The sequence below is a fragment of the Hylobates moloch genome, unplaced genomic scaffold (genome assembly GCF_009828535.3).
Source record: "Hylobates moloch isolate HMO894 unplaced genomic scaffold, HMol_V3 SCAFFOLD_3, whole genome shotgun sequence".
In the NCBI taxonomy this organism is placed as follows: domain Eukaryota; kingdom Metazoa; phylum Chordata; class Mammalia; order Primates; family Hylobatidae; genus Hylobates; species Hylobates moloch.
Window position 1 is genome coordinate 84840064 of NW_026652278.1, and position 16247 is coordinate 84856310.

The following is a 16247-nucleotide window of genomic DNA, read 5'->3' on the forward strand; positions in this document are numbered from 1 at the left end:
CACTGTGATTTATCTTTCTAAATTTGCAGTTTTAGAAAATATGTTGTTTTTTTCTTCCCATACACTAAACAAAAATATTAATCCTGATTGTCCCCAACCACCCATCATTGGATATATGTTGTCAAATATTTACTGAGGCACAATATGCTACGATGCCCCTTGAAGTTCCCAGAATAGGTTTACAGAAGTGAGAGGGAAATGAGGAGAAGCTGAAGGTCTTATTTTGTGATGGCAACACACAGTAATGTTAGGGAGCTTCCAAGGTGATGCTGCTGTTCTTTCATATTGTCTTTGGTCAGTTTTTTTTTGTTTTTTGTTTTTTGTTTTTTTTTTTTTTGAGACAAAGTTTCACACTGTTGTTTGGGCTGGAGTGCAATGGCCTGATCTCAGCTGACTGCAACCTCTGACTCCCGGGTTCACGCAGTTCTCCTGCCTCAGCCTCCTGAGTAGCTGGGATTACAAGCATACAACACCACACTTGGCTAATTTTTTGTATTTTTAGTAGAGACAGGGTTTCACTATGTTGGCCAGACTGGTCTCAAACTCCTGACCTCATGATCTGCCCACCTCAGCCTCCCAAACTACTGGGATTACAGGAGTGAGCCACTGCGATATGCTGCCTTCAGTCAATCTTAAGGATGTTTTGTTTTGTTTTAAATTTTCATGGCCATCATTCTCTTTGGAAATAGCTTTTAAATTCCAGTGCAAGGCAGGCCTACCTTTTCAAATATATTTCTGTGAGCACTTAAGAAACTGAGTTGCTCCATATTTCTGCACCTTCTCCTCTTTTTTTTCTTTTTCGCCCAGTTTCTCACTTGAATTTCAGGACCTCGGCTGTTAAGATAAGTAAAGAGAATCAGAATGAGGTAATTCAGTCACTTTTTTTCTTGGAGTCTGTCAACTTTCTGGATGCATATCCATTATTGTTATACTATTTAAGTCAGATTTGGAACTCCATAAAATGCCTACACTACTGTCCTTTTAACCAAAATTTTCATGAGGAACAAAACCTATCTTTTATTAAAATAATTGATTGAGTATATGTGATACCTAGCTAATGAATATTTGTCTTAGAAGTATGAAGTTTAAATTACCCAGAACTGTTTTAGAATCCCTTAGCTTATGTTCACAGAAAATGATTGCCTATGACAGCATTCTTAAGTAAGCTGCCATGTACCAGTTCTCATTTAGGAGAAATTTGTTAGTATTGCTTTATAAAAATAATATAAGCTCAAGACCACTGAATACAGAGAAACTCATTTTCATTTATCTAACTGTATGTCTTGTAATGTGCCTTTGTTCAAACAATACAGTCCCAATTCTAGAATGACTTTATTTTCTTTTTTGTTTGTTTTTGTTTCTTTTTTGTTTGTTTTTTGAGACACAGTCTCTCTCTTACCAGGCTGCAGTACAGTGGCGTGATCTTGGCTCACTGCAACCTCTGCCTCCCAGATTCCAGCGATTCTCCTGCCTCAGCCTCCCAAGTAACTGAGATTACGGGCATGCACCATCATACCTGGTTGATTTTTGTATTTTTTAGTAGAGATCGGGTTTCACCATCTTGGTCAGGCTGGTCTCGAAATCCTGACTTAAAGTGATCCCCCCCCAATCTCAGCCTCCCAAAGTGCTGGGATTACAGGCATGAGCAACCACACCTGGCCTTTATTTTCTTATTATAATCCCAGATAGGCAGTTAAATGGAAATAAGAGATAATGAGCTATTTGTTTACAAATAGGCCTTGATTTTTTTTTAACTTTCTAACTAAACTAATTTATTTTGAAGCACATTATATTTACATTTTCATCCATGTTTAGAATTAAAAACTTTGACTGGCTATACTTGCATGCAAAAAAGGTCCAGGAAAAAAATTTCCAAAACAAAAAGATGGGAAGTAAGATCCTAAATCAACCTATTTATTTTAAATGTCTCTAAGAACCTGGAGACACCCTTAGGTAGACTGAAGAGTCACAAGTCTCATACTCATGTGTCAGTGGCCGCAACCCCACTTTGTCCCTTCTATGGTCATCTGTCCTCTTGATGTGGGGTTAGATGAAGCCTGGACTACTGGGGGATAAGCTATTTACAGATAATGGGGCTTACTTTGTCAAAGTTGTGATGCAGAACACACAAAATCCTGGCTGCTGATGAGACTTAAGTGACGTGCCAGTGGCTAATGCTTAACAACTCACTTTATAACCTGTAAATATTAATTTTAGGACACTCACTTGTAGATTTCAGACAGGGAATATTTCAGAATCTTTTTTTCCTAATTCAGGCCTTATGAGATAAAAAGTGCTTGAGAACACTGTTTTAAATTACCAGCACCCCTTCTATTCAAGTGCTACATGCAGAAAGAGAAGATGAATCATTCCCAGCATTGCAATGCATTGTTCTCCAATAGCAGCAAAGTTTCCAGGCTAGCTCACAGGGGCTATCCTAGTGGAAATATTAACAAATTGCTGAGTAACTCTAGTATATGGATGCAATTTCATCGACTGAGACCATGCACAATGCCTGGGAGCATAGAGATGCTCAGAACATTGCCCTCTGAGGCCTTGTTTTGAATGAGAGGAAACATGCATTTTCCACAGTGGGTTGGATTCTCTTTGTTCTTGGCCTAAGCTATAGATTATAAGTGCCCAGCCTTCCTATTTCTCCTGGTACCTATGCAGGCTGATGGCTCACAGCAGGTGGGGCACACACTCAGTGGCCTTGTCAGTCTGGTCCATAAGATAAAAGGTAATGTTTGAGTTCCCAAATAATTCATAATAAGCAGGGTATATTTTAACATCCTTTTTGCCTGTCTCTTTTCCAACAAAAGACATTTTCTCATCTGTTGTTTAAATTAAAATTCCACAGGCTCTGCTTTGACCTGAAGTATTTTTATCTATCCTGAGTCTCAGGATACTGTTGATGGAATTAAGGTATAATGTGTTAAAGCCTGTGTGGCTTTCTCTTGTTTACTTTGGGGGAAAGGATGCCAGGAACATATACAGTGTCTCAGTGCTAATACTCCATGATGGATTAACTCAAAGCATCAGGAGATGACTCATATTATCTTAACATGCTTTCTTTTATTGAAGGTGGAGGCTGGGTGGTGGTAGAATGTGATTCTACAGAAATGGCCCATATCTTCAGAATGTTCTCCTGACACTTCTTATTTTGGGGCAAATGTGCTCAGTTTCTGTTCTCATTCTATCTTTGAGTTCTGGTACCCAGCAGGATTCTCACATGTGTTTATGTTGAAATTAATTAAGCCAGTTCAAAAGTTTTTACCCTGAGGTATTGCTAATTCAGGAGCCTATTCTCCTTACAGTTTTTTCCTCCTATATAACCTATATCTTATTAAATGTCTTTTCTTCTTCTAGATTGTTTTCAATAGTAGCTCAATTTTAGCTTTGTTCAGTCTCCAAATTAGAAAAACGCTGAGATTAGCCAAATATTTGAACATTGTAAGGTATTAATCAGTTTAATTGGAAAAAAAGGTATAGGAACACTTCCTGCAGTTCCAGAAGAGTGAGCTGTCCTGGCTGAGGGTTATTTCATAAGAGCCTACATATGTGGACACTAATGGTGAGTCATCACCAGAGGAAGATGAAAAATCTGGACTCTGTATTTGTGTTGATGCCACATTTCAGGGCAAAGGTTTTGCATCCAGACCATGCACTCCAGCATCCTAAGTCCATGGCTGCTGTGGCAGTGGCTCTTTTCACACCAAAAATGGAGGGAGAAAACCAGCTAACTCCTGGGCTCTCTGACTGCAGTCAGGCCAAGGACCAGGGAACCTGCATCTGTTCACTAGGGTGAGGATTTAAAGCATCTTCTGGGTTTTCAGATCCTACCAAGAAAAGCTTGAGGCAGACCTTGAGTCTCTGTGAACCCCATCCTGTATTTAAATGACCGGGCTCCTCAGAGATCTACAGACTTCTAGTTCTTTTTGGGGTGGTGGTGACTCTTGACATTTATTGTCCAGGTCTGGTCTGTAGCACTTAGGATGCCTCTAGCCTATGGAGATGGAGTACACATCATACATGTTGACTGTACATGCTACACCACTTCTCAAGACTCAGCCTCTATCAAAGGGCATTTGGGTACGGCCCAAGATGGGAGTAACCTCTCTTTTCAGCTGTGTCAAATTCTTGCACCATGTTCTTTTGTTTTTTCCTCATAATACAAGGCCAAGCACATCTGCAAAAAAGACATTACTGGAGGAGGTGCAAAGTGCTGGAAACCAAGTCTCCAGTCCTGGGAAAAGCAGTGGTGTGGAAGAGCAATGGAAAGAGGTAGGGAGCTTCATCCCAATACCTACAGAACACAAATTCTCCTGGTCCTTTTCTCTGTATTTTATTTATACATTTTTTTTCTCATATTGGTTTTCTATAGAAGCACAGCATGCTCAGTTTTAAGAATTTTGGTTATTCTCAAATTTAAGTTGCACTTTTTCACTGGCCACATGAAATCTGACTTTCTGGGTCACTGGGTCTGTCTCTAGGTAAGAATGGGAGTTTTATTGGGTTTAGAGGTGAGCAAAACTACCCATGTGCCAAAAAATCAATGTCATAGCATTATTATCTTAAGGTGAAAAGGTGTAGATTTAGTAATGTTGGGGAAACCAGCCCCACACCACGCGGCGGGTACCCTGAGTCCAGTGGAGACAAAGGAATTAGAGACAGAATAAGCATTTAAAAGGTGGATCCAGGGGACCAGAGCATCGAAGGCTTGCTCACCTCCCAGAGCTCTCGGGCTCCACCCAATTTATTGGTTTACATGATCTTTGTTCTTAGGGCAGATGGGAGGGGTAGGAAGGGATGAGGAAAAGGATTAATCAGTGGAGAACTCGTGAGTCATTCAATAAGATGTATAGCAGTGGCAGTTTCTGTGAATTTCCTTGAGCAAAGGTGTGTGTGTAAACTACTTAAGATCTTTAACTTATTGGGACTGAAACGGGTGGGAGCAGGTTTCAGGAAGAGCCTAGATGTTTGATTATACTCGACTGCTTCAAGGGAGTGTTATCTCCCTGAGCAACCTGTGGAATGCCGCTGAGTGTTTATGCTCTCGCAGCATAAAGACATGAAGGCAATAAGGAGACTTTTCTCCTCAGAGGCTGCCCATGGCTCCCCATGGGTGTCTTACACAGGGGAGAGCAACTCATCTGGGACCCCAGAAACTCTCTTTCCCACAAGTATTCCACAGATGAGTTAAAGCCAAGCCTTTGGATTTCAGACTCAATTATTGTATCCAAGGATGAGTATCACACATGAAGGTTTGCATGTGAAATAATTCATGTTATTATTCATTTAAATATTGTTAATCCCACTTCAGTATACCTAGGTGAGGGAGTTGTTTTTAATTAATTAATATTTCTGCTGGAGTTGAGAAGGATCATGTGAACTTTTGGAACAAATATTGCTTCTTGCATTCCTAATTGCTTATGAACATCAGCCTGCCTGCCCTTCCCTGCACATAACAGCTAGGCCTGTGCATAGTTTTTGTTTCATCATGTATGTTAAGATTTTCTTAGAGTGCACTCTGTTAATATCTCCATACCACCAAGAAAAATTTTCCTGGTCATGAGAAAAATTTTCAGAGTACAAGAAAGCCATTGCTGTATTAAAGATGTGGAATGGCTAGAATATTCTGAATATCATTCTATAAATGCTTAGAAGGAGATTTGTAACTAACTTCTAATGAAACACATATCTAGAAGTCAAATATTTATAGCGATTTCCACTTTGTATAGGGTTTTATATTTTATTTCTACTACCTTTTAACACAATAAAGATAAAGCTTTTTTTTGTTAAAGAGAATCCAAAAATTTTGAGAGGCTTTAGAAATATAATTTCAAATAAATATTTTAGGAAGGAGATTATGACATATAGTTGAAGTTGTGGATTTTTGATTATGTTAAGTACATTTATTATATAGCACCTATGCTAGTCACTAAAAAATCATCAGTCAACAACACCAAAAGCACTGTATTCAATAAAATTAAAATTGTGAATATGTGGGGATAGCAGGCTGATTTTACTGCAAGTGTATATACAACCACTACATGTGGCTGAGGCATGCACAGGACTGTTCTATCTTTCACTTGGCTTAAGCACAGGGCTCAGAACCTACTAGATTTTTAAGGACATACAACATTCTTTGAGACCTGAAAAAAAATATTTATAGGCTCCAAAAATTGGGGAGCAGGAAACCTCTGCATAATAAAACTAAGAAACACTTAAAACATTGTAAAATGAATATCAGTTGTAATAACTGTTAAGCTTAGGAAGCACAATGAGTTTATTATATTTAGAAACAACTTACAGGCTTTCTTATATCTCAAGAGTTCTCAAGTATACACAATGATTGCTGAGCAAGCATAAGTAATTTCTAAGTAAAATGAGAATTTCAGAGCCCCCCAAGTTCTAAAACTCCTTGAAAGCATTCTACAAGAAAACATTACGTAAGGCTGAAATCAGGTGTTGGCCTGCTGGGCTCTTATCAGAAGACTCTGGAAAGAAACTTCTTCCAAGCACATTTATGCTGTTAGCAGAATCCATTGCCTTTCTTGCTTTATAGAACTGAGGTAACCATTCCTTACTGGCTGTCAGCTGCAGGACAGGGGACACCTTTAGTTCCTAGAGGTTTTTATGAGGACTTTGCATGTGTCCCTACATCTTCAAGTCAGCAAACATGAGTTGAATCCTTCTCATACTCAGAATTTCTCTGACTTCCCCTTCTGCTGCATGTCTCTTATTTTCTGTTCTGCCACATCTTCCACTGGCTTTCTATCTTCCATTTCTGCTTTTGAAGGCTCATGTGATTACATTGGGTCTGCCCAGATAATGCAGGACAAAATCCTTATTTTAAAGTCAGCTGACCAGTAACCTTAATTCAATCTGCAAAGTCCCTTTACAGCAGAATCTACATTAGTGTTTCATTGAATTACCTGGGGATAGGGAACTGGGGGTTTCTTGAGAATTCTGCCTACCCCTAGAAGGTATTCTGGGTTTTTCTCTTTTATATAGAGTGTTGTTTCTTTCTCATATTTTTAAATTCCTCCTCTTAGGTCCTTAATCATTGAAAATACTTATCTTACAATCTTTATTTGCATTTTTATTTTGTAAGACCCTTGGAGGGCAGTCTAAATGTTTGTATCTGTTAATTTGTGGTCATAGGGATTGCTTCCTTTCATGTTTCCTTATGTTTGATTATAAATGTATGTTTCAGCCTGGGCTGAGATTTTGTGTTTACTCCACCATCTGACTCCTTATGTTAATTTAATGTTTGAGATTAATCAAACCAGGCACATAGTGTAAATTCAAACCCAAAATCTGTTTGAATGCAAGCCTGTTTACATTATTATAGCACATTCTTCACCTCCTCTCCAGAGCATAGAGCAAATTGGACAAGCTTTATTATTGTCTCCCAATGCCGTGGTTTTGGGTTTTGTGATTTCTGTGCATGTGTGTTTTTTTGTTTGTTTGTTTTTGTCATTAAATGTTCTACCCTTCTGCTGAAAGTGTACTCCTTTGAAAGTCTCAGCCATATGAACAGGGTCTCATCAGTTTCAACCTTCCATTCATTAGAAGCCTGAAGTCTTTGTATTTGGAACAGTCAAACCAAAGTTCATACATTATTGAGACAGTATAACTTCTCTAAGGCAGCCTCTTTGAGCTTTAAGTTTTAAGGTATCCATTTTATTTCTGACCCCTAAAGATTTTTCTTAGTTTCTTAGGGACTCGGGTATTCATTTTAGGTAATTTTAATTAGGATAGTTTTTAGGTTGTCTAGTTTTTCTTATTACCAGAAACAGAAATTCTTTCAGTGATTTATTTTTTCAAACCAATTTTTAGTGACCTCTACAACTACAGCTCCACTCAGGTCAGGAATGACTTTCACGTTGCCAAGTCAGTAAATATTTTGACTTCATCTTAGGCAAGATTTCATCAGAAACGTTTTCATTGAGACATTCCTATTAGAAACACTTTTTACTTTAATATTTTAATATTTTTGCTTTTGTTACAGTGTGCTTAGCTTGGCTTGCCTATTCTTTTTTCTTTTACTTCACTTTTATATTTTAGGACTGCATGTGCAGGTCTGTTATATAGGTAAATTAGTGTCATGGTAGTTTGTTATACAGATTATTTTATCCCCCTGGTATTAAGCCTATTACTTATTCATTTTTTTTTTCTGATCCTCTCTCTCATCCCACCCCACCATCCACCTTCTGATAGGTTCAAGTGTTTGTTACTCCCCTCTATGGGTCTATGTATTAATGTTTAGCTCCCACTTATATGTGAGAATATGTGGTATTTGGTTTTCAGTTTCTGCATTGGTTTGTTAAGTATAACAGTCTCCAGCTCCATCCCTGTTTCTGCAAAGGACATAATTTCATTCTTTTTATGGCTACATAGTATTCCATGGTCTTACTATTCTGACAATTTTTAGTTTTCCTGTAGCTTTGTTGTATCCTAAATTGTATAAAAATTCCTTGGGCATTTGCCTTTCTCACTCCACAATTTTTACCAGATTTTAGTACTTAAAATATTTTTTCTCCAATATGACAATAGCTACTGAAGTGATCTCCCTGACTCTACTCCTCTGTTGTCTTTCAAGGCATTGTCCACACTGCAAAGTGATTTTCTTTTTGAGGTAAAGTTTCACTCTTTTTTTTTTTTTCTTGAGATGGAGTTTCGCTCTTGTTGCCCAGGCTGGAGTGCAATGGTGCGATCTCGGCTCACTGCAACCTCCACCTCCTGGGTTCAAGTGATTCTCCTGCCTCAGCCTCCCGAGTGGCTGTGATTACAGCCATGCACCACCACGCCCAGCTAATTTTGTATTTTTACTAGAGATGGGGTTTCTCCATGTTGGTCAGGCTGGTCTCAAACTCCCAACTTCAGGCGATCTGCCTGCCTCTCCCTCCCAAAGTGCTGGGATTACAGGTGTGAGCCACTACACCCAGCAAGATGGAGTTTCACTCTTGTAACCCAGGCTGGAGTGTGATGGCACAATCTCAGCTCATTGCAACCTCTGGCTCCTGTGTTTAAGTGATTTTCCTGCCTCTGCCTCCTGAGTAGCTGGGATTACAGGTGCTCACCACCATGCCCAGCTAATTTTTGTATTTTCAGGAGAGACAGGGTTTCACCATGTTGGCCAGTGTGGTCTTTAATTCCTGACATCAGGTGATCCACCTGCCACAGCCTCCCAAAGTGCTGGGATTACAGGCATGAGCCTCCATGCCTGGCCCAAAGTGATCTTACTGATAAAAGAGCTATGTAGAAACAAATTATTTAGGCAGATAATGAGGGATAAAGAGTCCTTGACAGAGCTTCCCTTCTAACAAAAAGCAGCTCAGAAAATTATTTCTTTTTTCTAAGAAAGAGCAGCCTGAAAAATTGAGCTGCAGACATAGGTAAGCAAGCTGGAAGCTTGCATGGGGGAATGCTGGCAGCTACGCCAAGAGAAAAATGCTACCTGGGGGCCACGCATATTCAACATGGAGGCTCCATCTTCCCTTTTGTTACCATGTTTATAGGAACATAGGAATGGGCAACATGTCACAGCTCAGGCAGATAACCTGCCTGCATAATAAGAGATTAAAATGGGGCTACCAGAGATTCACCTTCTATGCAAATGGCACACCTGGTCTAACCAGTTTTTCATGTCCTATTCAAATCAGACACTGCCTCCTTACCAGCTGATCTTTAAAACTCGCTGTATTTTGCCATGGACTGGCAACCCATTTTTCCAGGACAACTCTTTGCAGCAGAGAGCTATTCTCTTTCTTTTGCCTTACACTCTGAACCTCACTCTTTGTGTTTCTGCATCCTAGTTTTCCACGGCCATAAGATAAGGAACAATGGGTGTTACTCTAGATGAATCTGTTTCATTGTGGGGGCTCATCCAAGATCCAAGGGAGATTCATCAGAAGGGTAAGTATAGGAGTGGAACCCAAATCTCTACTTTTGTTTTGAGACCTTCTCTCCTCAATTTTAAATTGTAAAATCAAACTTAAAACTGGGTATCTGATGGCCAGTTAAAAGACTGGGTATCTGATGGCCAGTTAAGAGATGGCCAGTTATGCTCGCCACCATTCTCAAGATGCAGGTGAGGTGACAGGCTTGCTGGGGAATGCTGAGCAAATCCCACAGTGCCTTCAGGATGCTGGGAATGTTGGCTCTGTTTTGAACTGGTTGACTTTCACAAAGAGCCTAGCCATCATGTGGGACTGGAAGAGATCCAGAAGCAGTTCCTGGCCAAGGCTACACCCCAATGTTACCTGAAGGCTTCTGGACATACTCTTCCAGCCTCTTACTGCTCATTAGGCATCAGCAACACAATCTCCAAGTTTTTTCCATCAAATTTTTTTCTTTCCTCTCCATGACCACCGTGTCTCCTGTTCCCTCTTTATATGCAATGCTGCAGGAATTTTTGCAGTTAAAAGAAATAATCCTGTCAGCCAAGATCAGCAAATGCTACAGTAAAACTGGGAATATAGCTTAAGGGATTGCCATTTTTGTGATTTTTCTAGGAACAGGGGTTCTCCCCTCCCCCACCCAGTGAAAGTCTTTATCTCTATCCTTTGTCTGGAAAGTACACGGTATTCCAAGACCTACAGTGCCACCTAGCGGAATAGGAATCCTCTCCAAGAGGTACCTTGTCAGGCCTTTGCTGGAACACTGTATTTTCCCAATCATATTCCCTTTTTGCACCCCTCAACTATAAACCAAACTTTATGCCCTATCCATGAACAGGAAAACTCAACAACAAGGAGGAAAATGTCTCCCAAAACCAAATTTTGTGTCAATAATTTCCGTTCAGCAGAAAACTGCCATTCAGTCACTACATTTTTTAAGGCACCTATTCTACCTCCCGTTAGAATAATACTTAAATAATAAAGAGATTTTATGTAGTAAGGATGTTAACCAGAACTGCTGCCTAAGAATATATATTTTAATCTGGGGTATAATAACAGAATATAGAGCGCAACCCAGTACTCTCGCTCCATTAAGGGGCCTTGCCCACATACAACTGTTACATAGTCTGTCCTGGGAGCCATCTATTGGGAAGCCACACAGATCACAGAAGTCTAGAAGGTCGAAGGGAAATCGCCAGCAGAGGACTAAAGTTGCATTGGTAAGTGTGACTAATCCCATTGCTTAGCTCCCCCGGATCCATGCCTGAGGGTGATGTCTGCATCCACCTTTAATGGATGCTGGGGCTTAGGGAACCGAGGAAAGAAACAGTTGAAAGGATATCCCAATTGTCACCTCCTTCACCCTGGGTCATTCCAAAAGAAAGGAAGGACACTAGGCCGGGTGCAGTGGCTCACACCTGTAATCCCAACACTTTGGGAGGCCAAGGCAGGCGGATCATGAGGTCAGGAGATCTAGACCATCCTGGCTAACACGGTGAAACCCTATCTCTACTAAAGATACAAAAAATTAGCTGGGCGTGGTGGCAGGGGCCTGTAGTCCCAGCTACTTGGGAGGCTGAGGCAGGAGAATGGTGTGAACCTTAGAGGTGGAGCTTGTAGTGAGCTGAGATGTGCCCCTGCACTCCAGCCTGGGCAACAGAGTGAGACTCCATCAAAAAAAAAAAGAAAAAAGAAAGGAAGGAGACTTTTTGTTACTTCTCTTTTTAGATGGGCAACAGACCATCTTTGGCCTGTACTCCTCTGGAGTGCGTTCTGAAGCACTAGGACTCCTATGACCCTAGGACTTTGAAAAAAAAGTGGCTAATTTTCTTTTGCACGAGAGCGTGGCCTTGTTATTATCTTGAACTAACCTGGCTTTGGAGGGAAGCCTTGATTTTAATACTATCCAAAAATTAGATCTTTTCTGTAGATGAGAGAGCAAATGATTCAAGGTTTTCTATGTACAGGTTTTCTTTGCCCTGTGAGACAACCTAGACCTTTGCAAGCATTGCACAATTGACCCAGCTCTTTTAGCAGTCATATCAGGCAGTCACAAAGGGAATAATTATCCAAAACTAGAAAGGCAACTTCTAGGAGAACCATCCGAGGGAGGAATCTTGTGTCCTAGCCCTTCCTGTACCCCTTATTGAGGTCCCCGTCTAACCACACCATAGGCTGTTCCACTTCCACCATCTCCAAAACTTCCCACTCCTCCAGCTTTGCTCTTACTCATATAGGAAATGCCCAATGAAGGTGATGCCACTAGGGTTCAAGTTCCCTTCTCATTTCAGGACCTTAGGCAAATAAAGGGAGACTTAGGCTGATTTTCTAATGACCCTGATAGCTATATCAGGTGTTTGACCTCTCATGGAGGGATGTTATGCTGCTCCTAAGCCAAGCTCTAACTGCTGCTGAAAAACAGGCAGCTCTGCCAGCATCAGAGGAATTCAAAGATGAGCAATATATCTCTTCTAATAGGCCAAAAAGCAAAAGAGAAAATAGGTAAGGACAAAAAAAGGGAAAACACCATTCCCAATAGAAAGAGAGGAAATACCTTTTGACAACACTGATTAGAACCGCAGTGACTCCACAGATGAATAGAAAACACTTTTTAATGTGCTTATTGGAAGGCCTATGAAGAATTAGTGCCAAACCTCTTAGTTACTCTAAAATGTCCATGACAGACAAAAACCCAGATGAGAATCCCACAACCTTTATGGCAAGGCTGAGAGAAGCACTAATAAAACACACCACCATATCATCTGAATCAGTTGAGGGTCACCTAATTTTAAAAGACATGTTTATTACACAGGAAGCTCCTGATATTAGAAGGAAACTGCAGACACAGGCTATAGGACCAGATACCACCTTGGAAAACCTCTTGAGGGTGGCCATCTTGGTATTTTGTAATAGGAACCAGGAGGAGGCCCAAGAGAAAGAAAGGAAACACAGAGAAGGACAGGGGCTGTAGTAGCTGCATTACACGTTTGCAAGATCCAGGATCCCTGAGGTGCATCTGCTAGTTGCTACCAACATGGCAAGTCAGGACACTTTAAGAAGGATTGCCCAGGGAGCAAGAAGAAGCCACCTTGACCCTGTACAGCACATGGCAGTGACCACTGGAAATCAAACTGCCCCCAGAGGTGGAGGTCACCATGTCCAAAACTGCTTTCACCAATGGTCCAACAGGACTGATGGGTTCCTGGGATCAGACCCCCAGCTCCAGTGGCTCAAATTTCCATTATTTCTCAGGAACCCTGGTGATTCTGGAAATAGAAGGAAGGAGGGTGGACTTCTTTCTGGACAGTGGAGCCAGTCTTTTACTTCTCTCTAATACAGGCCTCCCCTCTTTCTGTAGCATGACCATGATGGGCATCTCAGGAAAGAGTCTAACCTGATATTTTTCTCAACCCCTTAGTTGTAGTTTGGGGGGGATCTGTTATTTACACATATCTTCTTAATCATGCCTAAAATCCAACTCCTTTATTAGGTAGAGATATTTTAGCTCACATGGGGTCAGCATTCTTATAGCCCCAGGACAAACTCTTTGTTGCCCCCTGGCGGAAGCTAATATTAATTCAGAAGTGTGGGCATTTCATGAAAGAATAGGTCAAGTTATAAGCACTAGGCCAGTCCAGATCCACCTTATGGATCCCAGTTTTTTGGAGGGTTTAGATAATTAGGACAATATTCCCTAAAGCCAGATGCTAGGAAAGGGCTAGAAGCCATTATTAGTAACCTGAAAATGCAGGGCCTCCTCAAACCCTGTAACAGTCCTGCAACACAACTGTCCCAAGGAACACACCTTCTTTGGGTCACTCTTCTTTCCAAGGCTTTACTGTGGCTTTACCCTTCAAAGTTAGGTCTGAACTCTTTTGAAATGCTGTATGGATGGTCTTTTGTTGCAGATGATTTTATTTTAGGGCAAGAGACCTCTTAGTTGGCTTAGCATATAACCCCCTAGCTCACGTTCAACAAGAATTAACACACCTTAGACAGAAAAACCCACCTGCATAATAAAAGATTAGGGTGGGAGCTACCAAAGATTTGTGTCCTATGCAAATGACACACCTGGTCTAACCAGTTTTTTATACCCTATATAAGTCAGACATCACCCCCTCACCATCTTATCTATAAAACCCCCTGCATTTCACCACAGACCACCAATGTCTCCATACTCCTGTCTGCAGCAGAGAGCTATTCTCTTTTTTTTGCCTATTAAACTTCTGCTCTCACCCTCACTTTTTGTGTGTCCATGTCCTTGTTTTCCATAGCTGTGAGACAACGAACCTCGTGTTTATTTATTATTTATTTTTATTATACTTTAAGTTTTAGGGTACATGTGCACAACGTGCAGGTTAGTTACATATGTATACATGTGCCATATTGGTGTGCTGCACCCATTAACTCATCATTTAGCATTAGGTATATCTCCTAGTGCTATCCCTCCCCCCTCCCCCCACCCCACAGCAGGCCCTGGTGTGTGATATTCCCCTTTCTGTGTCCATGTGTTCTCATTGTTCAGTTCCCACCTATGAGTGAGAACATGCAGTGTTTGGTTTTTTGTCCTTGCGATAGTTTGCTGAGAATGATCGTTTCCAGCTTCATGCATGTCCCTACAAAGGACATGAACTCATCATTTTTTATGGCTGCACAGTATTCCATGGTGTATATGTGCCACATTTTCTTAATCCAGTCTATCATTGTTGGACATTTGGGTTGCTGTCAACCTCACTTTTTGTGTGTCCATGTCCTTGTTTTCCATAGCTGTGAGACAATGAACCTCAAGTGTTAATCCAGACATCGAAGCTGTTTTACTATGAAAACATACTTCTGATTATGCAGTCTCCTGCTTAAATTTTTTTTTTTTTTTTTTTTTTTTGAGACGGAGTCTTGCTCTGTCGCCCAGGCTGGAGTGCAGTGGCGCAATCTTGGCTCACTGCAAGCTCTGCCTCCCGGGTTCACGCCATTCTCCTGCCTCAGCCTCTCCGAGTAGCTGGGACTACAGGCGCCCGCCACTACGCCCGGCTAATTTTTTTGTATTTTTAGTAGAGACGGAGTTTCACCGTGGTCTCGATCTCCTGACCTCGTGATCCGCCCGCCTCGGCCTCCCAGAGTGCTGGGATTACAAGCATGAGCCACGCGCCCGGCCTCCTGCTTAAATTTTTTAAATGGCTTTCCATTAGAATGAAACTTAAAAGTCCTTTATGCCCTGAAAGCCTATACCAGTTGACTCCTAGCTTCATCTGTGAGCATCTTATTTCTTTTCTTACTATACCATAATGACTGTATCAGCTAGGGTTGATTGTTACATAAGCCACAGAAGTAAATTCTGTGCAATTTAAGCATAAAGGGGAATCTATTACCTATTTATACTTATTGCAGAGAATTAAGGGCAAAGTCTGTCTCATAATTCTGGAAGGACAGAAATAAGCTTGACTTTAAGAGTTAGATGAACAAGAATTAAGGAATACCTGGCCCACCCAGGGCGGAAAACCACTTAAAGGCATTCTTAAACCACAAACAATAGCATGAGAGATCTGTGCCTTAAGGACATGCTCCTGCTGCAGATAGCTAGCCAAACCCATCTGTTTATTTTGGCCCATCCCTTTGTTTCCCATAAGGAATACTTTTCGTTAATCTATAATCTATAGAAACAATGCTTATCACTGGCTTGCTGTTAATAAATATGTGGGTAAATCTCTGATTGAGGCTCTCAGCTCTGAAGGCTGTGAGACCCCTGATTTCCCACTCCACACCTCTGTATTTCTGTGTCTGTGTCTTTAATTCCTCTAGTGCCACTGGGTTAGGGTCTCCCCGAACGAGGTGGTCTTGGCAACTTTTCATGATAACATTAATATGTGTATGATTTTATAATCTCTATTTCCTTCACTTTAAGTTTCATAAATGCAAGAATGACATCTATTTAGTTTTTTTTGTAGTGTCATTTCATCTATTATTTTATCTTGGCATAAAAGGCACATATGATTTATAGAATACTGTAAAATAAAGTAAATTTTGAAAAATTTTACTGATGTAGTCAATTAAATGATGTTAAAATATTTAAAGGAATTTTATAATGGAATAGAAAAATGTGCATGTTAAAAATAAAAAATTGAAAATTCTGTATTTGGTATATAGGCAATTATATAGAAGAAAACAAAAGCACAAACTATTCACTAAAAAGCTTGAAAAATACTTTATCACTTTTTCATTTATGAAGCTTAATTTTGGTAGACACGGAATTCTTGGCTGGCATTTATATGGTTTCAGGCTAAAAGCAGGAGGACCCCAATTCCTCTGGTTTGTAAGGTTTTTGCTGAGAAGTCTGCTGTTAGT

The 16247-nt window shown here is 40.5% G+C and overlaps 1 protein-coding gene across 1 annotated transcript in view; it reads left to right on the plus strand.

Moving 5' to 3' along the window:
* The window catches only part of LOC116480858 (RUN and FYVE domain-containing protein 2-like), a 120013-nt gene that overhangs the window by 33544 nt on the left and 70222 nt on the right, over window positions 1-16247 (plus strand). Inside the window, 2 exon segments of the mRNA XM_058437021.1 lie at window positions 3640-3804; window positions 4179-4284. Of these exon segments, the coding sequence (XP_058293004.1) occupies window positions 3640-3804; window positions 4179-4284 (271 nt within the window).